This window comes from Pan paniscus, chromosome 19 (assembly GCF_029289425.2).
Source record: "Pan paniscus chromosome 19, NHGRI_mPanPan1-v2.0_pri, whole genome shotgun sequence".
Lineage (NCBI taxonomy): Eukaryota > Metazoa > Chordata > Mammalia > Primates > Hominidae > Pan > Pan paniscus.
The window spans coordinates 76,829,294-76,853,282 of NC_073268.2; the positions used below are offsets into that span (position 1 = coordinate 76,829,294).

The 23,989-nt window shown below is 40.5% G+C and overlaps 1 protein-coding gene across 3 annotated transcripts in view; it reads left to right on the plus strand.

The window, feature by feature from the left end:
• PPM1D (protein phosphatase, Mg2+/Mn2+ dependent 1D) overlaps positions 1 to 23,989 on the plus strand; it is a 63,687-nt gene that overhangs the window by 33,768 nt on the left and 5,930 nt on the right. Inside the window, exons 4-5 of one of the 3 annotated variants that reach the window (XR_010110693.1) lie at positions 13,306 to 13,496; positions 22,013 to 23,194. Coding sequence is in view for 1 of the 3 variants with exons in the window: in XM_003814465.5 (XP_003814513.1) it covers positions 13,306 to 13,496; positions 22,013 to 22,255 (434 nt within the window). In the remaining 2 variants the exon portion in view is untranslated. The remainder of the gene's footprint in view (positions 1 to 13,305; positions 13,497 to 22,012; positions 23,195 to 23,989) is intronic. The other 2 variants (XR_010110694.1, XM_003814465.5) reach the window with 2 other exon arrangements.

Consider the following 23,989-nt stretch of genomic DNA (forward strand, 5'->3'; position numbering starts at 1 on the left):
TCTAAAAAAAATCCTGATTGAGGGGAAGGTTTAGGTATATAATTCACTGACAGTTGCCCTTTGTTCATGAGTCACGTTCAATGTTTTGCTAATTTGTATCTCTGTTTAGGGAAGTATATGCATATCTAGGCTTAATGTTACCCTTGAAACTATTTTTAAGTATCCCATTCTACTTTAGCCCTTAATAGTCCTCCTGAGAGCCTTCAAAACCTCTTTTTTCTTTAGTTAGGAAAGTAAAATAACTATGAAAAAAATAGTTATATTTCTGGTCTACCTGGCTTTGGAAAGAAGGCTAGAGAATTACACCTGTTAAGGTGTCTTACCTTGGCTATGCTAGATGAGGGTAGTTTTTTTAAAAAAAAAGTCTCTGAGAAAACGCACATTTGTTTATTTTTATTTTATGAGACAGGGTCTTGTTCTGTTATTCAGCCTGGATTGCAGTGGCATGATGACATCTCACTGCAACCTCTACCTCCCAGGCTCAAGTGATCCTCCCACATTAGCCTCCCGAGTAACTGGGACTACAGGTGTAAGCCACCACGCCTGGCTAATTTTTTCTTTTTTAAGGAGACGGGGTCTCACTGTGTTGCCCGGGGTGGTCCTGGGCTTAAGCCATCCTCCTATCTCGGTCTCCCAAAGCACTGGGATTACAGGCATGAGCCACCACACCCAGCACAACTACTATATATATTAATAATTTGTTTCCAATGTGAAACTATAATTTTCTTCTTTCACACCCTGACTGGTGGACTTTTATGTTATATCCAAGCATTTGCAATTATGAAAAATACTGCAATAAATATTTCCTTATATACACATATGAGTTTTTTTTTTTTTTAATGGAGTTTTACTCTTGTTCCCCAGGCTGGAGTGCAGTGGTGCAATCTCGGCTCACTGTAACCTCTGCCTCCTGGGTTCAAGCGATTCTTCTGCCTCAGCCTCCCGAGTAACTGGGATTACAGGCATGCGCCACCACGCCCGGCTAATTTTGTATTTTTAGTAGAGACGGGGTTTCTCTATGTTGGTCAGACTGGTCTTGAACTCCTGACCTCAGGTGATCCGCCCGCCTTGGCCTCCCAAAGTGCTGGGATTACAGGCGTGAGCCACTGTGCCTGGCAAGATTTCTTTAAGATACATAACTAGAAATGGAATTTCTGGGTCATAGTATGTTACTTACCAACTGTTTTTGTGTCGTAACACTCACACAAGATGATAATATTTCTACAGTAAGCAGAGGAGGCTACTTGAGACTGAGGTAACTAATAACATGGATGCTCTAGCCACTGAGGACCCACCCTGCTGCCCCTAGGCCTCACTCATCCAAGGAATACCAATTGGGAGACTCAGTTCAGAGATATCTACATGTTTAGTTTTATTAGGTATTGCTAAATTTCTTCCCAAAGTGATTATCCCAGGTTATTACAGTCCCGCTGTATTAGTTATCTATTGCTGTGTAATCAAATACTCCCACACTTAGGAGTTTAAAACATTTTTTATGTACACAGTTCCTCCGGCTCAGGAACCCGGGGTGACTTAACTGGATGGTTCTGGCTCAGGGTCTCTTGTGTAGCTGTAATCAAGATGTCATTAATCATCGAAGCCTTCAATGGGGTTGGAGCATCTACTTGTAAGACAGCTCACTGAGTAATCTGGATTGGCTGGAGGCTTCAGTTTCTTGCTTTGCCGGCCTCTGCATAGGGTTGCTTGATGTGTCTTCATCACATGGCAGCTGGCTTCCTTAGAGCAAGTGATCATAAAAAGACATTTTGACTTCTACCTTGCTTTCTTGATCACTTGCTGTAGGGAACCCAGCTTTGTATTTTGTTAGCCCTGAATCACTAAATCAAGCCCACCCTCAAGTATATCAAATAATTTGTGGATGTATTTTAAAAGCATACAGTTCCTACTTCTTCATGATTGTTCTTTATTCACCAAATATTTATTAAATACCTGCTATGTGCTAGGTACTGTTCCAGGTGCTGAGGATTCAGCAGTGAATGAAACAAAAATTCCTGCACCCATAGAGGTTACTTTCTTAGGTTAGGGGAAAACATGATAAACTAAAATAACTAAGTAGGACACATACTGTGTTAGAAATGCTACCAAGAAAAATAAAGCAGGGAATGCTTTGGGGGTGGGGCCTGTATAATAATTCTAAATGGGATGGTCAGAGGAGGGTCTCGCTAAGATGATATGTCAGTAAAGTGCAAGTAAAGAGATGAGGCAGTGAGACCTGTGAGTGTCTGGGGCCACAGAATTTAGGCAGAAGTAACAAATGTAAGGGTTCTTATTACTCATGAATTTTTCTCTTTTTTTTTGAGATGAGGTCTCACTCTGTGCCGTAGGCTAGAGCTCATTGCATCCCCTAAAGTCCTGGGCTCAAGTGTTCCCCCAGCCTCAGCTTCCCAAGTAGCTGGGGCTACAGGTGCATGCCACCACACCCAACTAATTTTTAAAAATTTTTTGTAGAGACGTCTCGCTTTGCCCAGGTTGGTCTCAAATTCCTGGCTTCAAGCGATCTGCCCACCTCAGCCTCCCAAAGTGCGTGTGCGACAGCGCTCAGCCTACTCATTTTTTTTTTTTTTTTTTTGAGACAGAATTTCGCTCTCATTGCCCAGGTTGGGGTGCAGTGGCGTGATCTCAGCTCACTGCAACCTTCACCTTCTGGGTTCAAGCAATTCTGCTGCCTCAGCCTCCCAAGTAGCTGGGATTATAGGCGTGCGCCCCCACGCCCGGCTAATTTTGTATTTTTAGTAAAGACCTGTGAGTGTCTGGGGCCACAGAATTTGGGCAGAAGTAACAAATGTAAGGGTTCTCATTACTCATGAATTTTTCTCTTTTTTCTTTTTCTTTCTTTCTTTTTTTGTTTTTTTGAGATGAGGTCTCACTCCGTGCCACAGGGGTTTCACCATGTTGGTCAGGCCGGTCTCCAACTCCTGACCTCAACTGATCTACCCACACTTCGGCCTCTCAGAGTACTGGGATTACAGGCATGAGCCACTGTGCCCCGCTCCTACTCAGTATTTTTAACTGAGCAGCTGGAAAAATGGAGTTGCCACTAAGTGATAAAGAAATGACTGGAACATCAGTGTAAAGGAGAGGTCGGAAGTTCAGTTTTGGACACATTACCCTTTCGGCATGTTTTAGACATTAAGGTGGTGATACCTATTTGGCTTCCCATTATAAGAATTGATTTCAGGTGTTGTCTAGGGTGGAGCTTTCAATTTGGGGGAGCCAGTAGCATATAGATAGTATACAAAGTCTTGAGGTCATGTAGGGATTGAGTGCAGATAGAAAAGGGGGCAAGGTCTAGTGACTGAGCCCTGAGATACTCTCACTGTTAAGACTCGGGAGATGTGCTCTGGTTTCATTTGAGGGTTGGATTAAAATTAAAAAAAAAATCTAAAAGAGTTAGGGGATGTGAATGGAAGAACAAGGTAAAACAACTAACAGCTGTAAGTCAAATAGGAAATTTGGGTTAGCGTACCCTGGAAGCTAAGTGAAGAAAGTGTTTCCAGAAAGAAAGTGTTTCAAATACTGTTGTCATTTAGGTGGAGGGAGGATTGAAAAATGACCATGGGATTTAGGAATGTGGAGGTCATTGGTGACCTTGAAAAAGAAGGTAGCTTTTGGTGGAATAGCAAGACCACAACCATGATTGGGGTTATTGAAGAAAGAACTGTCCTCTTGAGTGGGAGGAATAAAATTTGATACAGCAAGTTTTTAGACAGTTTTTTTGTAGAAGTTACTTTACTTCAACATAATTTTGTAAACACATACAGAAATGAATTAATATTTTGATAAAAGGGCTTATAAGAGAAAATCGTTTTAGTGATAAAAAAGCTTTTTTCCTCTTGATTTCTCTTGTCACATAAATATTTTCTTTTCAAAAATAATGCTGCCTTTTAGATTTTAATATTTAAGCTAAAAAGGCTTTGCTGTATTACTTTTCAAACCATTATTCTGACACTTGGAAATTTTTTTTTTTTTTTGAGATGGAATCTCACTCTGTTGCCCAGGCTGGAATGCAGTGGCACGATCTCAGCTCACTGCAACTTCCGCCTCCCTGGCTCAAACGATTCTTCTGCCTCAGTCTTCCAAGTAGCTGGGATTACAGGCGCGTGCCACCACACCTGGCTGATTTTTGTATTTTTTAGTAGAGATGGGATCTCACCATGTTGGCCAGGCTGGTGTCGAACTCCTGACCTCAGTTGATCCGCCCACCTCTGCTTCCCAAAGTGCTGGGATTACAAGCGCAAGCCACCGCGACTGACCGGCCTGGAAATAATATTTTTAAAAGAGCCATGTTATTGGTTTTCTGAGTTTAGCTTGTTGCATGGAAATACTGGCCTAAAATAAATTAAATGCTCATATTTAGCACACACCCTTATGGTTTACGGCCATTTTTCTTATAGGTTTTTTTGGGCGGGGGAAGGGGTGGGAATAGATGTCTCTTTGTCAACATTGGTACCCTATAGACACTGATGATAATTACCCAAGTACAAATGTAGCAAAGGTGCCTTCTAGTGGCTGCCTGCTGGAATTGCATTTTGAGTCTTGCAAATCATTTTATTCACTGGGGAGATAATTTTTGAGTATAGTGTGTATGAAGCACTCTGCTGTATGTACAAGCACATGATCTTTGCCCTCATGGAGCTTGCAGTCTAGGAAAGGGTTGAAAGGCATTCATCAGATGATAACAAAAAACTGAAAAAAAAAATTTTTTTTTTTTTGAGACTGAGTTTTTTTCTTGTCATCCAGGCTGGAGTGCAATGGCGCAATCTCGGCTCACTGTAACCTTTACTTCCCAGGTTCAAGCGATTCTCCTGCCTCAGCTTCCCAAGTAGCTGGGATTACAGGCACCCGCCACCATGCTCGGCTAAGTTTTGTACAAAAATACAGGGGTTTTGCCATGTTGGCCAACTTGGTCTCTAACTCCTGACCTCAGGTGATCTACCCGCCTCAGCCACCTAAAATGCTGGGATTACAGATGAGAGCCACAGCGCCTGGCTAAAACTGAAAATTTTTAATTATTCTTCTTCTTATTTTTTTTTTGAGATGGAGTCTCACTCTGTCGCCCAGCCTGGAGTGCAGTAGCACGATCTCGGCTCATTGCAGCCTCCGCCTCCCGGGTTCAAGCGATTCTTCTGCCTCCATCTCCCAAGTAGCTAGGACTACAGGCGCACGCCACTGCACCCAGCTACTTTTTGTATTTTTAGTACAGACGGGGTTTCACCATGTTGGCCAGGCTGGTCTCGAACCCCTGACCTCAGGTGATCCGCCTGCCTCGGGTTCCCAAAGTGTTGGGATTACAGGCGTGAGCCACCACACCCAGCCAATTCTTAACTTCTTATATGTACTAATGAAAACCTAAAATAAGGATATTTCACTTAAAAAGAGAGGCCAGAAAAGTGATATTTGAACTGAGTTTTGAAGAATTACTGGAGGTTAAGGAGGAAGAAAGTGTGTTTTAGGCATAGAAAACAGCATTTTCGAAAAGTTCGGTGATAGGAAGAAGCATAGTGATATAAGAACTCTGATGAAGGGCAGTGTAGCTGGAACGGATAAGGAAATAAGAGACTTGGATAAAATGAGAAAATACTGCATTTTATAGGCAGTGGTAAATAATCATGTTTGGCTGGATGTGGTGGCTCACACCCATAATTCTAACACTTTGGGAGGCCAAGGCAGGTGGATTGCTTGAGTTCAAGGAGTTCAAGACCAGCTGGACAACATGGCGAAATCTCCCCTCTATAAAGAATTGGGTGGGCGTGGTTGCACGCACTTGTAGTCTCAGTTACTCAGGAGGCTTTGGTTGGGAGGATTGCTTGAGCCCAGGAGGCTGCAGTGAGCCAAGATTATGTCACTGTACTCCAGCTTGGGCAACAGAGCAAGACCCTGTTTCAGAAAAAACAAAAGAATTGTGTCTTTATCTTAAAAACAATTGTGAACTATAACAGAGTTGGAATGGGAAACATAAACAGATTTGTGTGTTTTTAATTGTGGTAATATATACTTAGCATACACGTAACTTACCGTTGTAAAGCACGTGGTTCATTGATGTTACGTACAGTTACACCGTTTTGCAACTGTCATCCACCATTCATCCTAGATTTGTGGGTTTTTGTTTGTTTGTTTTTGTAATTTCAGCTTTTAGATTCAGGAAGTACATGTACAGGTTTGTTACATGGGTATATTGCATGGTGCTGAGGTTTGGGGTACGATTGATTCCGTCATCCAGGTAGGGAGCATAGTACCCAATTGTTAGTTTTTCATGTCTTCCTCCTTCTCTCCCTTCTCCCTCTAGTGGTCCCCAGTGTCTATTGTTGCCATCTGTATCTTCATGTGTACCCAATGTTTAGCTCCCATTTGCAAGTGAGAACATGTGGTATTTGGCTTTCTTTTCCTAAAAGAAATTTCCAATTTCTTTTATTTAGAAATTTAGAAATTTCTTTTCCTAAGTAAATTGGATTAATTTACTTAGGATAATGGCCTCCAGCTGCATCTGTGTTGCTGCAAAGGACATAATTTCATTTTTTTTTTTGTGGCTGTGTAGTATTCTGTAGTGTGTATGTACCATATTTTCTTTATGCATTTCACTTTTGATGGGCACCTAAGTAGATTCCTTGTCTTTGCTATTGTGAATAGTGCTGCAATGAACATTTGAGTGCATGTGTCTTTTTGTAGAGCGATTTATTTTCCTTTGGATGTATACCCACTAACAGGATTGCTAGATCGAATGGTAGTTCTAAGTTCTTTGAGATATCTCCACACTGCTTTCCACAGTGGCTGAATTAATTTATATTCCCACCAACAGTGTATAAGCATTCCCTTTTCTCTGCAGCTTTGCCAGCATTGTCATTTTTTTGGCTTTTTAATAATAGTCATTCTGACAGGGTATGAGATGGTATTTCATTGTGGTTTTGATTTGCGTTCTCTAATGATTACTAATGTGGAGCTTTTTATGATTCTTGGCCGTTTGCATGTCTTCTTTTGAAAAGTGTTGATGCCTTTTGCCCACTTTCTAATGGAGTTATTTGTTTTTAACTTGTTGAATTGTTTAAGTTCTTTACAGATTCTAGATATTAGATCTTTGTCAGATACATAGTTTGTGAATATTTTCTCCCTTTCTGTAGGTGGTCTGTTTACTCTGTTGATAGCTTCTTTTGCTGTGCAGAAGCTCTTTAATTAGGTCCTACTTGTCAATTTTTGTTTTTGTTACAGTTGCTTTTGAGGATTTAGTCACAGATTCTTTCCCAAGGCTGATGTCCATCCAGGATTCTTACAGTTTGAGGTCTTACATTTAAATCTTTAATCCATTAGGTTTGTGTTTTAAAGAGAGAATTTTCATTGAGTTTTGAGAATGGATTAGAGGGGGTAAACATTGTTGGAAGTTCTCCATGGGAAGCCACTCAAAGGGGTGCTGAAATTTGATAGGTGTAAGGACCACTGAGTGTCTTGTGGACTGCTGGCTGCCAAGTGCCACAGGAGCAAGCAGAAAATATACTGGAACCAGAAAGCAGGCCTCCTCTCTTCTGGTGTCCCTTCAGCACCCTCTACTGAGGAAAAAAGGGAATTGGCTGTCTGCCAGTTTCCAAGGCACCTCCTTTCAGGACCTACAGAAATGATGTTCTGTGATCCTACTTTGGTGTACAAACACTAGACCAGTAATAAAAACCCTTAGTTAAAGGCCCAATTCTGATCCTTACCAGTTATTTGATATTAGATAGAATCATATAGACTCTTTGAACTGGTAAAACAAGGGAAAGTGTCTATGAGTATGAATCATCTGGTGAGTTTGTTGAAAGGTCAGATTCTAGGGACTTTTACTAGCAAATTTGAAGCAACTTGAGCATCAAAACAAATTATAACAGGAATAAGTTAAAAAATATTGAATAAAAAAGAATCTGTAAGTCTATATAGAGATAAAAAATTGTACAGGTAGAAGAATGGATTTTTTTTTTTTTTACATTTAAAGGAGTTTAATTGGGCAATGAACGATTTGTGAATTGGGTAGCCACCCCCGCCCCACAGCAGATTCAGAGAGACTCCAAAGAAAATCTTTTTTTTTAAGATGGTGTCTTGCTCTGTCGCCAGGCTGGAGTGCAGTGGCGCGATCTCAGCTCACTGCAACCTCTGGCTCCTGGGTTCAAGCGATTCTCCTGCCTGAGCCTCTCGAGTAGCTGGGACTACAGGCGTGTGCCACCATGCCCAGCTAATTTTTGTATTTCTAGTAGAGACCGGGTTTCACCATTTTGGCCAGGATGGTCTAAATCTCTTGACCTCGTGATCCACCAGCCTGGGCCTCCCAAAGTTTTGGGATTACAGGCGTGAGCCACTGCCTCTGGCCAGGAAACTCTTCTTTAAAAAAGATTTTCATCCCGGCACAGTGGCTTATGCCTGTAATCCCAGCACTTTGGAAGGCCGAGGTGGGCGGATCACGAGGTCAGGAGATCCAGACCATCCTGGCTAACACAGTGAAACCCCCATCTCTACTAAAAATACAAAAACTTAGCCAGGCATGGTGGTGGGCGCCTTATAGTCCCACCTACTCGGGAGGCTGAGGCAGGAGAATGGCGTGAACCCAGGAGGCGAGATCACGCCACTGCACTCCAGCCTGGGCAACAGAGCGAGACTCCGTCTCAAAAGAAAAAAAAAAAAAAAAAAAAGACTTTCAGGCCTGAGCACAGTGACTTATGTCTCTAATCCCAGCAGCCTGTAATCCTAGCACTTTGGGAGGCCGAGGTGGGTGGATCGCTTGAGCTCAGGTGTTCCAGATCAGCCTGGCCAACATGGCGAAACCCCATCTGTAGAAAAAAATACAAAAAAATTAGCCTGGCATGGTGGCACACGCCTGTAGTCCCAGCTACTTGGAAGACAGGTGAGAGAACTGCTTGAGCCTGGGAGGCGCAGGTTGCAGTGAGCCATGATTGCACCAGTGCACTCCATCCTGGGCAATAGAGTAAGACCCAGTCTCAAAAAAAAGAAACCTTTTTGGGGTTGGGAAAGAAGAGCAAAAAGAACCAAAATAAAGTAAAATAAACTGTCAGCTAATAAATGTAGTTAGAATGTCCTAATTCTATCATCAGTTTATAAGCATTATAATAATTGATTCATTCAGGAATCATCAGTAGATGCTAAAATATGGCATATTTTGGTACAGAACAGGATATTTCACAGAGCCTCAAACTTTCACCCTACAGACTACTCACCAGTTACAAAAAGAAAAAGGCACCTTTATGCTGCCAGTAGATAGCACTTTAACCAAATGATTGAAAGTCGATACTGCCAATAATAGGACTGACTGACACACTGTCTCTCCTCATGTGATATACGGAGAAGGACATGACATCAGCAATGTAGTCCTGTAGCCAAAAGTGAGTTTACCCATTCATGAACCCCTGTAGAGCACGAGAACAAGAGGAAACAATCAGATGGATCCAATTTAAAGGTCATTGTGCAATAGAACTCTTTTCTTTTCTTTTTTTTTTTGAGATGGAGTCTCACTCTCGCCCAGGCTGGAGTGCAGTGGCATGATCCTGGCTCACTGCTATGTCCACTTTCTGGGGTCAAGCAATTCTGCCTCAGCCTCCCGAGTAGCTGGGATTACAGGCGCGTGCCACCCAGCTAATTTTGTATTTTTAGTAGAGCCGGGGTTTCACCGTGTTAGCCAGGCTGGTCTCCAACTGTTGACCTCAAGTGATCCACCTGCCTCGGCCTCCCAAAGTGCTGGGATTACAGGTGTGAGCCACCGTGCCTGGCAAAAGAACTATCTTGAACTCTTCACAGTTGTCAATACCATGAATGATAAAAACAAAACAAAACCCTAGGGAATTGTTTTAGGTTAAAAATGACTAAAAAATGACAAATGCAATTAACTTTTTAAAAAGTTTTTTTAAAAATAAAGATGGGGTTTCACTGTGTTGCCCCGGCTGGTCTCGAACTCCCAGGCTCAAGCAATCCTCCTGTCTCCACCTCCCAAAGTGCTGGGATTACAGGCATGAGCCACCTAACCTGACTGAAGAATGATCCTTGAATGGATCCTGGATATTAAAAATGCATTATTGTGACAACTGGGAAGATTTGAACATAAACTTTATATTATATAGTGCTATAGCAATATGAAATTGCCTGAGTGTGGTAGAATAACATCCTCATGCTTAGGAGATAAATGTTGAAGTATTACTGTTTGGAGGTGAAGTGTTTTGAGTCTGTAATCTAATCTCAGATGGTTCAGCAAATAACTAAAACCAGCTCTATCCACAGATTCCAACACTATCTGCATAAAAAATCCCAGATAATCTTCAAAAGAACTACTGGAATTAATAAGTGGATTCAGCAAGTTCACAGGACCTAGATTTAGCATACACAGTCTATCACATTTTTATGTACTAAAAATGAACAATTCGTAATAAAATTTAAATAAGTATCATTTATAATTGCACCCAAGAAAACCATGAAATACTTAGGTATAATTGTAACAAACTGTGTTTAAGATTTATATGCGTGAAACTACAAAATGATGAAAGAAATCAAAGAAATAGAAATAGACCACATATCTTAGTCAAAACCCAGAGTTTAAAAATTTAAGTTAGAAGAAACAATCCCTTCTTCTGAAAATGTATTGAGGTTTATTGAGAAAGAAATAGAGATTGAGGCCGGGCGTGGTGTCTAACGCCTGTAATCCTAGCACTTCGGGAAGCCTAGGTGTACAGATCACCTGAGGTCAGGAGTTCCAGACCAGCCTAGCCAACATGATGAAACCTCGTCTCTACTAAAAATACAAAAATTAGCCAGATGTGGTGGCGGGCGCCTGTAATCCCAGCTACTCAGGAGGCTGAGGCAGGAGAATCACTTGAACCCAGGAGGCAGAGGTTGCAGTGAGCCAAGATCATGCCATTGCACTCCAGCCTGGGCAACAAGAGCGAAACTCCATCTCAAAAAAAAGAAAAAGATATTGGAGACTAGTGATTTGGAAGTTGTCAGTAAAAGAGTTGGAAACTTGAAAGGATGGTTTCACCAAAGCAATGTAATATATATATGTGTGTGTGTGTGTGTGTGTGTGTGTGTGTGTGTGTGTGTGTGTATATACACACATATGTAGGTAGGTAGATAGGTATCTCCAGAAAGATAAGAACATAAGAATAATAGTCCTTACAGGGAAAACTGGAAGGGCAGTGATGAGAAGGGAGAATTTTCACTGTATATGTACCCTTTTATATCTTTTGGTTTTCGTACTATGCAAATGTATTACATAATATTATAAAAAGGCAGACCCAGTACCGTGGCTCATACCTGTAATCCCAGCACTTTGGGGGACCGAGGTGGGAGGATTGCTTGAATCCAGGACTTGGAGACCAGCCTGGACAACATAGTGGGACCACCATCTCTACAAAAAATAAATTAGCTGGGCCTGTTGGTATACACCTATAGTCCCATCTACTTGAGAGGTTGACGTAGGAGGATCACGTGAGCCCAGGAGATCTATCCTGCAGTGAGCCATGATTGTGCCACTGTCTCCACGTTCATTTTTATTATTTCGTCAACCAGGGAGCTTTGTTTTGCTGGTATAAAGAGGTAAGTGTGTCTTTGTGAGCTTATCTGGATTATAATTAGCTTTTAGTGGTTGCATGTATTCTGTTTTGCTGCTCAGAGGGCTGAAATGCTTTTTGAAGAGTCTGGTTAGCAATGATTTTGCTACTTTCGAGTGGGGGTAATTGACTTGAATTATTCTTTCTTTGGACTCTGAGCATGTTTGAATTGCCAGTATTTCTGATGGGGAGCTAGTGGGGAAGTTTAAACAAAGAAAAGGACAAAGCTTCCTCTTGTTTAACAAAAAAACCAGACCTACTGAAAGGGGACAAAAATTGTTTAACCTCTTGTCTGAAAATCTTTTGCTTTTAATTTAGGCCTTTCCCTTAAGTAGTTCACAGTAAACAAAAGAGGCAGAAATTAATGTTTTCTCCTTTCTGTCTCCTCTTCCACATTTATTGGAAACAGAAGAAAAATGTATATTGTTTCATTTATGTTGTCTTATATATTACAGAAAAGTAGATGGTTTCTATAAATCATTTTTATTTTCTTCTGTTTTAGTTTTATTGATCTTTTTTATGGCCTGGGTCGACTAAAAGTTATTGTCTCTTGAACATTTTGATGTTTGTATCTAATAGGTCTAAAGGCAGAAGTTTAGGCATTGTTTTTATGTGGAGCTAATCAAGGAGAAGGATAAATGTAAGAGCTTTCTTTTTGCGGCTCAGTGAAAGGGAGAACTGTTGCTCTCCAAAGTTTGGTCATATGGTTGGTAAAGAGCATTACAATGCTCATTTTTATATTTTGAATTTTCTTGCAAGTGACTGGTACTTGTTCTATAAGTTTTGATGTAGGTACTTTACTGATCTAGAGATTAACAGGAAGTTTGCAAACAGCCATTGGTACTTCTGTTTGTAGGATAAGTTCTCATCTTGTCCTTTTTCTTCAAAATTATCTTGATTAATCTTGGCCCTTTGCGCTTAGCCTGTCAAATTCTACAACAATCCTTTTGGGATTTTGGTTAGAATTACATTGACTTTGTAAATTATTTTGGGAATAATTGACATCTTTATTATAGTAAGTATTGCTATCTATGAATCTGATTGGTTACTTCATTTATTTAGATTATCTTTTTAGTGTTTCAAAATAGAATCTATAATCTTCATGACAGGCGTGTATACCGTTTGTTAAAGTTGTTCCTAAGTTCCTTACATTTGGTTCATTGTTAAAATTGGATTATTTAAAAATGTATATTTTCTATGTCTTGCTATCATATAGAAATATGTTGACTTATATATTGGGTTTGTATTTAACAACTTTGCTAAACTTTTCTATTGTAATAATTTATTTTTGGTTTTCCATGTAGAAATGAAATTATCTGCAAATAATATTAGTATTATTTTCTCCTTTCCATTTTGTATATACTTTATTTTTATTATCTTACTGTGCTGGGAAGGACTCAGTATAGTATTAGAAGAGAAGCAATGATACAAGGCATAGTTTTCTTATTTCTACATTTTAAAGGGAATACTTTTAACATTTTACCTTTAAGATGATTATTACAGAATTCTGGTGGATATACTTTATCAGGTTTAAGGGAGTTCCCTTTTATTCTTAGTTTGCTAGGAAATCTTATCATGAAAGGAGTTTGAATGTTATCAAATGCTTTTCTGCATCTATTGAGATGAACTGTGTAGATTTTCTCTTTTAATCTGTTGCTGTTGTACTATTAGCTTCCAACTAATACTTCTTGCTTTTTCTGCTCCCTTCCCCCAGGTGATTTGTGGAGCTATGATTTCTTCAGTGGTGAATTTGTGGTGTCACCTGAACCAGACACAAGTGTCCACACTCTTGACCCTCAGAAGCACAAGTATATTATATTGGGGAGTGATGGACTTTGGAATATGATTCCACCACAAGATGCCATCTCAATGTGCCAGGACCAAGAGGAGAAAAAATACCTGATGGTGAGATGTGATTGAATAACTTGATATTGTTGTCTAAACATTGTTTTGGTACTTCTGTCAGAATCTTGAATATGAACTAAGGACATTGACCTTGGGTAGATTTTTGCATTTGCCTCAATCTGCTAGTGGGGAAAACATAGGCTTTGTAGCTCCTAATCATTAGAGGAATGAGACAAGAAATATATAACTGAAGTCTAATAACAAAACACACAACCACTGACTTCAGTATAAATTGGCCTGTGAAACGTTGCTAATTCCTTATTTTTTTAAATGACATATAATTTCCATACCATAAAATTTATCGTTTTTTTTTTTGAGACGGAGTCTTGCTCTGTCACCCAGGCTGGAGTGCAGTGGCACAATCTCGGCTCACTGCAAGCTCCGCCTCCTGAGTTCAAGCCGTTCTCCTGCCTCAGCCTCCTGAGTAACTGGGACTACAGGCGCCTGCCACCACACGCGGCTAATTTTTGTATTTTTAGTAGAGGTGGGGTTTCACCTTGTTAGCCAGGATGGTCTCGATCTGACCTCGTGATCCGCCTGCCTTGGCCTCCCAAAGTGCTGGGATTACAGGCGTGAGCCACTGCGCCCGGCCAAAATTTATCCTTTTAAAGTGTATAATTCAGTGATTCTTAGTGTAGTTCACAAAGTTGTACAACCATCACCACTACTACTTTTTTTTTTTTTTTTTTCTGACTGTCTCAGTGTCTCGCTCTGTTACCGAGGCTGGAGTGCAGTGGCACGATCTCAGCTCACTCTAACCTCCGCCTCCTGGATTCAAGCAATTCTCCCACCTCAGCCTCCTGAGTAGCTGGGATTACAGGTGTGTCACCCCACCCAGCTAATTTTTTGTATTTTCAGTAGAGATGGGGTTTCATCATGTTGGCCAGGCAGGGCTCGAACCCCTGACCTGAGGTGATGCCTCGGCCCCACAAAGTGCTGGGATTTAAGGCATGAGCCACTGCACCCAGCCTCCATCACCACTACTTCTACTACTTTTTTTGTTTTTTTTTCCCCCCAAGAGATGAGGTGTCACTATGTTGCCCAGGCTGGTTTAGAACTCCTAGGCTTAAGCAGTCCTCTCACCTCAGCCTCCTGAGCAGCTGGGACTACTGTGGTGCCATGCCCAGCTCCTAATCTCAAAACATTTTCATCATCATCCCCTAACAGAGCACATGGAAGTATCTGGAATCAAAAACCCAAAGATGGGTTATCCTTAGAAAAGATGATCTTTCTCTCAGATGGCAGGAATAGTAAAGCTGTATTTTGAGGTGGAAGGAGGGGCAAATTGATTGAATTTTTGTTAAATTGCCTCCATTCATTCCGGGCGCAGTAGCTCACGCCTGTAATTCCAGCACTTTGGGAGGCTGAGGCGGGTGGATCACCCAAGGTCAGGAGTTAGAGACCAGCCTGGCCAACATGATGAAACCCCACCTCTACTAAAAATACAAAATTAGCTGGGTGTGGTGGCACTCGCCTATAGTCCCAGCTACTTAGGAGGCTGAGGCAGGAGAATCTCTTGAACCCGGGAGGCAGAGGTTGCAGTGAGCCAAGATCATGCCATTGCACTCCAGCCTGGGCAATAAGAACGAAACTGTCTCAAAAAAAAAAATTGCCTCCATTCATTCACTCAATTAACATACTAGGTACTAGGTACAGGGATTGCAAAGGTAAATAGAATATGGTCCTTCCTCAGCACTTACCATATTATTATAAATAGAACATATAAAAAACTAACAATCCCATTAGATCATGAGTTCTTTTAAGGTGAGAGTCATCTTGATTCAGTTTTACATGTTCAGGGCCTGGTGTGTTGCATTTAGTTGGAGATTATCATGTATCAAAGAGTAACATAAAGACTCTTCTGTCTAATGGATTTAGAATTCTTTAATGATCTGAGAGAGATCATTTCAATGGCATAAAGACAAAAACCAGTTTGTAGTGCGTTGGAAGAACCTATTTATGAACCATAAAGTGTTTTAAGATGAGTATTGAAGGAAGCATCCGTATAATGTATAATTAGAACAAGTCTTATGAGACCTGGGAGAGTGAGACGATAGAAAACTTCACAAGACTGCATAGGAAGCTTCATGGAAGAGAGTGATATTTGAGCAAGAAAATTTGCAGGCTTAATCTAAGGCAGCAGTGGTTTTTGGAAAAAACACAAAGAAATACATGTAGGCCAGGCGCAGTGGCTCAAGCCTGTAATCCCAGCACTTTGGGAGGCCAAGGCAGGTGGATCACTTGAGGTCAGGAGTTCGAGACCAGCCTGGCCAACATGGTGAAACCCCATCTCTACTAAAAATACAAAAATCAGCCAGACGTGGTGACTCGCACCTGTAATCCCAGTTACTCAGGAGGCTGATGCAGGAGAATTGCTTGAACCCAGGAGGCAGAGGTTGCAGTGAGCTGAGATCACCACTGCACTCCAGCCTGGTGACAGAGCGAGACTCCATCTCAAAACAACAACAACAACAACAACAAAAAACACAAATACATGAGTAGTAGAATTGACAGCTCTTATGTTTATAAGGAGGAAGAATATGATGACACCTAAATTTCTAACTCTGGTGACTAGTAAGCTGTTATAAAGAAGAGACATTATTTAGGGAGAGATGGGGGAGGTAATTAGTTCAGACATAGGCATGTTGAGTTGAGGTACCTGTGGTTCATCTAGATAGATATCTTCAGTAGGCAGTTATAAATATTTGAGAGAGAGGGGTGGCATGCTCCTATAGTCCCAGCTACTCAGGAGGCTGTGGGAGGATTGCTTAACCCCAGGAGTTCAAGGCTGTAGGGCGCTATGATTGTGCTTGTTAATAGCCACTGCACTCCAGCCTGGACAACATAGTGAGACCCTCATCTCTTTAAAAATAAAAACTTGGGAGGGAAGCCTGGAAATACTAATTTAATGGTTAACAAGAGTTGCGTAAATTGTGGCAATATATGTATGCACTTAGAGAGACTGTGTGGTTTAAGAGCACACAATATTAGGGGGACTCAAGTCAGCAAAATTCTAGTGAGCTGAGGGAAAAATATACAGGTAAGATAGTGGAAAATGGTTTATATAATTGTCTGTTTTCATAGAGCATTGATGGGAAGGGAAACAGGCACACTGAAAAAGTGAGAGGTAAGGGCTCAGTCAGCTGGTGTTTGGAGAGTGGAACCACATGCCGTAGGGAATGTGATAGATTCATGAATTAGAGATTAATGCTGCCTTTAATCGATTCTGAGGTGCATATTTTCTTTTAATATCTCTGAAATTGGAATACTTTTTACAAATGGTATATCATAGTTCAATTAACAGTGTTTTGGGGTTTTTTTTTTTTTTTTTTTTTTTTGAGATGTAGTCTCGCTGTGTCGCCAGGCTGGAGTGCAGTGGCGCGATCTCAGCTCACTGCAACCTCTGCCTCCCAGGTTCAAGCGATTCCCCTGCCTCAGCCTCCCGAGTAGCTGGGACTACAGGTGCACGCCACCACGCCTGGCTAATTTTTTTTATTTTAGTAGAGACGGGGTTTCACCACATTGGCCAGGATGATCTCCATCTCCTGACCTCATGATCCACCCACCTCGGCCTCCCAAAGTGCTGGGATTACAGGCGTGAACCACCATGCCAAGCCATCACGCCCAGCCGACAGTGTTTTTTATTTCGTTTGTGGCACATAAAACGATGCATCCATAACACAAGGCTCATGGTATTCTACATGAAGAAAACAATCTAAGTGATCCAGTCAGAGTTAGAAAAAAGAATATCATAGTAAAACCGCTCAAAGTAGGAGGTTGAAAATAATAGAGCAGAAATTAATTATTTAGGGAGATTCACAAAACCCAGAAGGGCAGTCTTTTAAGAAGACACATAAGGCATGATTGATTGTTTCTAGTTCAAGAGAAAAGCAAAAAAAAGTTTGAGTGGACATAACTACACTTAAAAATGGAGATTTTTAAAACACACTTTAAAAAATTCAAAGTATACTATACATATGACATTTACTATTTGTACTATTTGAAATTGTACAATTCAATAGTAAAAAATCCATTTATATTCTTTTTTTCCACCCTTCATCTCTCTCTCCCTACTACCCTTCCTGGCTTCTCGTAACCACAATTCTACTCTCTCTCTTTGTGAGATCTACTCTTTTAGCTGCCACATACGAGTGAGATCATGTCTTTCTGTGCTTGGATTATTTCATTTAGCATAATGTCCTCCAGTTCCATCCCTGTTGCTGCAAATGACAAGATTTCATTCTTTTCTATGGCCGAATACTATTTCATTGTGTATGTGTATATACACCACATTTTCTTTATCCATTCATGTGTTAAATGGAATTAACGTCATTTGGACTATTGTGAATAGTGCTGCAATAAACATGGGAGTGCAGATATACCTTCAGTGTATTGATTTTCTTTCTGTTGGATATATGTATAGTAGTGGAATTGTTGGATCATATGGTAGTTTACTTCTTTTTTTTTTGTTTTTTTTGTTTTTTTTGAGGAACCTTCATACTGTTCTTCGTAGTGGCTGCACTAATTTACATTCCCACTAACACTGAGGGTTCCCCTTTCTGCACATCCTCACCAGCATCTGTAGTTGCCTATCTTTTTGATGCAAGCGGTTTTAACTGGAGTGAGATGATACCTCATTGTGGTTTTGATTTGCATTTCTCTGATGATTAGTGATGTTGAGCATTTTTTCATACATCTGTTAATCATTTGTATGTCTTTTGAGAAATGTGTATTTTAGATCTTTTGCCCATTTTAAAATTGGATTATTTGGGGCTTGTTTTGTTTTGTTGCTACTGATTTGAGCTCCTTACATATTGTGGTTGTTAATTCCTTGTCAGATGGATAGTTTGCAGATGTTTTATCCCATTCTGTGGGTTCTCTCTTCACTTTGTTGATTGTTTCCTTTGCATTTTAGCTTGTATTTTCATTTGTCTATTTTTGCTTTGGTTGCCAGTGCTTTTGAGGTCTCATGCAAAAATTATTTGCCCAGAAGTGTCCTGGAGCGTTTCTCCAATGTTGTTTTCTTCTAGTAGTTTCATAGTTTGTGAGATCAAAGTAGATCTCACAGAGGGAATAGAATTGTGGTTACCAATTCTACTAATTGAGATCTTAGATTTAAGTCATTAATCCATTTTGATTTGATTTTTGTGTGTGATGAGAGATAGGAGTATAGTTTCATTCTTCAGCATATAGTTATCCAGTTTTCCCACTACCATTTATTGTTGCTCTTGGCACTTTTGTTGAAGATGAGCTGGCTGCAAATTGCGTGGATTTATATATAGGTTTTCTGTTCTGTTCCATTGGTCTATGTGTCTGTTTTTGTAGCAGTACCATGCTATTTTGGTTACTGTAGCCCTCTAGTATAGTTTTGAAGTCAGGTAGTGTGATGCCTCCAGCTTTGTTCTTTTGGCTTAGAATTGCTTTGGCTATTCAGGATCTTTTGTGGTTTCATATAAATTCTGAGCTTAAAGAAAAAATTATGTGAAGAATGTCATTTCAATTTTGATAGGGATTGAATCTTTAAATTGCTTTGGGTAGTATTGTCATGTTAACAATATTAATCCATCCAATCCATAAGCATGGACTACCTTTGTATCTTTTTGTGTCCTCTTCAATTTCTTTCATCAGTATTTTCTAGTTTTCCTTTATAGATCTTTCACATCTTTGGTTAAATTGATTACTAGGCATTTTATAATTTGTGTACCTATTGGAAATAGGATTGCTTTCTTGATTTCTTTCTCAGATTGTTTGCTGTTGGTATATGTAAATGCTGCTGGTTTTTGTATGTTCATCTTGTATCCTGCAGTTTCACTGAATTTATCAGCTCTAACAGTTTTTTGGTGACGTCTTTAGGTTTTTGTAGGTATGAGATCATGTTACCTGCAAACAAGGCTCATTTGACTTATTCGTTTCCAGTTTGGATGCCCTTTATTTCTTTCTCTTGCCTAATTGCTCTGGCCGGGACTTCCAGTATTGTATTGAATAACAGTAGTGAGAGTGGGGCATCCTTGTCTGTTTCAGTCCTTAGAGGAAAGACCTTCAATTTTTTTCCCCATTCAGTATGACGTTGGCTGTGAGTTTGTCATTTTGAGGTATATTTCTACTATACTTACTTTTGTTGGGTTTTTATCATAAAGTGATGTTCAATTTTACGAAATGCTTTTTCAGCGTCTATTGAAATAATATGCTTTTTTTTTTTTTTGAGAGAGAGAGAGAGTCTCACTCTGTCACCCAGGCTGGGAGCACAGTGGTGCGATCCCGGCTCACTGCAGCCTCCACCTCCTGGGCTGAACTGATTCTCCCACCTCAGCCTCCCAAGCAGCTGAGGTGGGAGGATCACTTGAGCCCAGGAGGTGGAGACTGCAGTAAGCTGAGGTCACACCACTGCATTCCAGCCTGGGTGACAGAGTGAGACCCTGTCTCAAAAAACAACAAACAAAATTTTCCACTCATTTTCATTAGTCATTTATTTCTATGGGTACTTTTAATACATGCAGGCAGCCGGGCACGGCGGCTCACACCTGTAATTCCAGAACTTTGGGAGGCCGAGGCAGGCAGATCACCGAAGATTAGGAGTTCAAGACCAGCCTGGCCAACGTGGTGAAACCCCGTCTCTACTAAAAATACAAAAAAAAAATTTAGCTGGGCATGGTGGCAGGTGCCTGTAATCCCAGCTACTTGGGAGGCTGAGGCAGGAGAATCACTTGAACCTGGGAGGCGGAAGTTGCAGTGAGCCGAGATGGTGCCATTGCACTCCAGCCTGGGCGACAAGAGCAAAACTCCATCTCAAAAAAAAAAAAAAAAAAAAGAAAAGAAAAGAAAGAAAAAAATACATGTAGGCTTATTTCCTGGAGTACATCATTTTCACTTTCGTTCTGTTGAAACCTAGCAGATTTTAAATTCATATATGACACTGGAAGTTTTATTCCAAGCCACATTTATTTGCATAAAATGAGATCCTTTTGGTTTTGTTTTCTTTAGTCGTTCAATTGGTATATATTTGTTCTTTATACTATAAGCAGTTATTGTATTACTTTTTCCTCATATGAGTGACATTGACTGTTTATATATATATATGAGCTGTTTATATTTCCTTTTCTCTGGATTTTGTTTATATTCTTTGACAATTTTTATGTTGAGTCATTTTCTTCGATTTGCAGAATCTCTTATGTTAGAAGGAATTTGACCCTTTGCAATGATTTTTTTTTGTACCATGCCTGATTGTCTTGTTTGTGAATTATGTTTTCTAAATAACTTGATGTTTACTTTTTGTTGTTGTTGTTGTTTTGAGACGGAGTCTCGCTCTGTCGCCCAGGCGGGAGTGCAGTGGCGTGATCTCGGCTCACTGTAACCTCCGCCTCCCAGGTTCAAGCAATTCTCCTGTCTCAGCCTCCCAAGTAGCTGGGATTACAGGCACACACCACCATGCCTGACTAATTTTTGTATTTTTAGCAGAGACGGGGTTTCGCCATGTTGGTCAGGCTGGCCTTGAATTCCTGACCTCGCAGTCCACCTGCCTCCACCTCCCAAAGTACTGGGATTAAAGGCGTGAGCCACCACACCTGGCTACTTTCTTTTTAAGTAACTTCTTTATAACTTTTTATTTTCTTTTTTTCTTTTTCTTTCTTTCTTTTTTTTTAAATGGAGTCTTGCTCTGTTGCCTAGGCCGGAATGCGGTGGCGCGATCTTGGCTCACTGCAACCTCCGCCTCCTGGGTTCAAGCGATTCTCCTGCCTCAGCCTCCTGAGTAGCTGGGACTACAGGCATGTGCCGTCGCACCCGGCTAATTTTTTGTTTTTTTAGTAGGGATGGGGTTTCACCATGTTAGCCAGGATGGTCTCGATCTCCTGACCTCATGATCCACCCGCCTCCTCCTCCCAAAGTGCTGGGATTACAGGCATGAGCCATTGCGCCTGGACAACTTTTTCTAAATGAAGTTACAGTGAAGGCTGAGTTTCTTGATAAAAATAAAAATAGTGAAATTTAATGACAGGATAAAACCTTGTTTTATTAGTATTTTTTGAATTTAGAAAAGTACTATTTTAACATGGCTAAGGAGATTGGGGATAATGTTTGAAAATTTGGGAGCTTTGGCTGGGTGCAGTGGCTCACACCTGTAATCCCAGCACTTTGGGAGGCAGAGGCGTGTGGATCGAGGTCAGGAGATTGAGACCATCCTGGCTAACATGGTGAAACCCCGTCTCTACTAAAAATACAAAAAATTAGCTGGCCATGGTGGCGGGCGCCTGTAGTCCCAGCTACTCGGGAGGCTGAGGCAGAAGAATGACATGAACCCGGGAGGCAGAGCTTGCAGTGACCCGAGATCGCGTCTCTGCACTTCAGCCTGGGTGACAGAGGAAGACTCTGTCTCAAAAAAAAAAAAAAAGAAAAGAAAAAAAATTTTGGGAGCTTTATTTGGGCCATAGTGAACACCAAATATTTAATTTGATACAGATACAGATGTAGTGGCAGCTAAATCTGAGTTACTTTCCTTCTCCTTGTTCTTTTGAATACAGGGTGAGCATGGACAATCTTGTGCCAAAATGCTTGTGAATCGAGCATTGGGCCGCTGGAGGCAGCGTATGCTCCGAGCAGATAACACTAGTGCCATAGTAATCTGCATCTCTCCAGAAGTGGACAATCAGGGAAACTTTACCAATGAAGATGAGTTATACCTGAACCTGACTGACAGCCCTTCCTATAATAGTCAAGAAACCTGTGTGATGACTCCTTCCCCAAGTTCTACACCACCAGTCAAGGTATACAGTTCCATAGTTTTTAAGTTATGTTTTAATAGACACCAGTTCTTTGGTTAGCGTCACCTGGAAACAATTTTTAAATTCTTACAGGATTTTGGATTTGAACTCGATTCAAGAAAGTGATGTAACTTATTATCAGAGAGCCATCTTTACATCAATACTAATCTGAATGCCAGCCATGTGTACAGCACTAATAAAAAGGTGATTGTGGGCCCTTAAGAATATTATTGTTTGCCATCTAATGCTATGAACATTATTTTTAAAGCATTTAGAAGTTTGTGAAGCACTTAAATATATTTTATTTGAATCTCGTAGCCCAGAAGTAGAGCTAATGTTATTATTTCATTTTATCAGTAATAAGCCTGAGAGATTAAACTGTCTAAACAAGGTCATAGAGAATCAAAATTGAGCTGGACCTGAGGATAGCAGACGTTACAACTGGTTGTCTGTTAACTCGTATAAGAAACTTTATTCCTATTTCTTATCCATGTTAATATTGATTGAGTTTAAGATATGCTTTGAAATAAGCAAATTTTAAGTAGATATCATACTTTCCTTTTTTGATTTACTAAGAACTCAAATACTTGGTTGTGTTTTCATCCTAATTTTTCCCGCCAAAAATTAGCAGTATTGATTGATAATTGCTTTAATACATAGCATGGCTAACCTGGCTTTCTGAGAATGTGTTTTCAGTAGACTGACCATTAAAATGGGAAATGTAGCGAAATCTAATGTCATCTATTCAGGAAGTTTTTTAAAGTGTCAAAGGCCTTTAATTTTGGGCGTCGTAATCCTATAGTCAATACTTGGAAATGGATTATTACTGCTTTGCTTTCTTTCACTTTACATACATATGGCAAAAACCACATATGGCCAGATACAATGGAATGTTTTCATTTCTTTTTCTTTTTTTTGTTTTTGAGACAGAGTTTCACTCTTGTTGCCCAGGCTAGAGTGCAATGGCATTATCTTGGCTCACTGCAACCTCTACCTCCCAGGTTCAGGTGATTCTTCTGCCTCAGCCTCCCAAGTAGCTGGGATTACAGGTGCCCGCCACTACGCCCTGCTAATTTTTTGTATTTTTAGTAGAGATGGGGTTTTACCATGTTGTCCAAGCTGGTCTTGAACTCCTGACCTCAGGTGATCCACCCGCGTCGGCCTCCCAAAGTGCTGGGATTATAGGCCTGGCTGAAATGAAGTATTTTCATTCACAAAAGGTTTCTTTTCTTTGAAAACCGTGAATGGTAATGCAGGTTGAAACCCTTTAAAGCCTCTTTATTCTCTTTTCAAAGCTGCGAAAGAGCTTATGTTTGTATATTTGCGTATTTCTGAATATTTGTATGTAATTATTACTTTCATGTTCCCTGATAACTGACCTTTAGGCAGTATAGAGAAGGAGGAGACATTAGGGTGGGGAATAGTGTGAGGAACAAACTTAATATTCTTAATATTGACCTCAAATAAAAATTATTGCAGTCTGCTGACTGGCATTAGTAAACCCATATATAAAATATGTTTAAAAAATTACTTAAGCCGGGCACAGTGGCTCATGCCTGTAATCCCAGCACTTTGGGAGGCTGAGTTGGGCAGATAACCTGAGGTCAGGAGTTTGAGACCAGACTGACCAACATGGAGATACCCCATCTCTACTAAAAATACAAAATTAGCCAGGTGTGGTGATGCATGCCTGTAATCCCAGGTACTTGGGAGGCTGAGGCAGGAGAATCGCTTGAA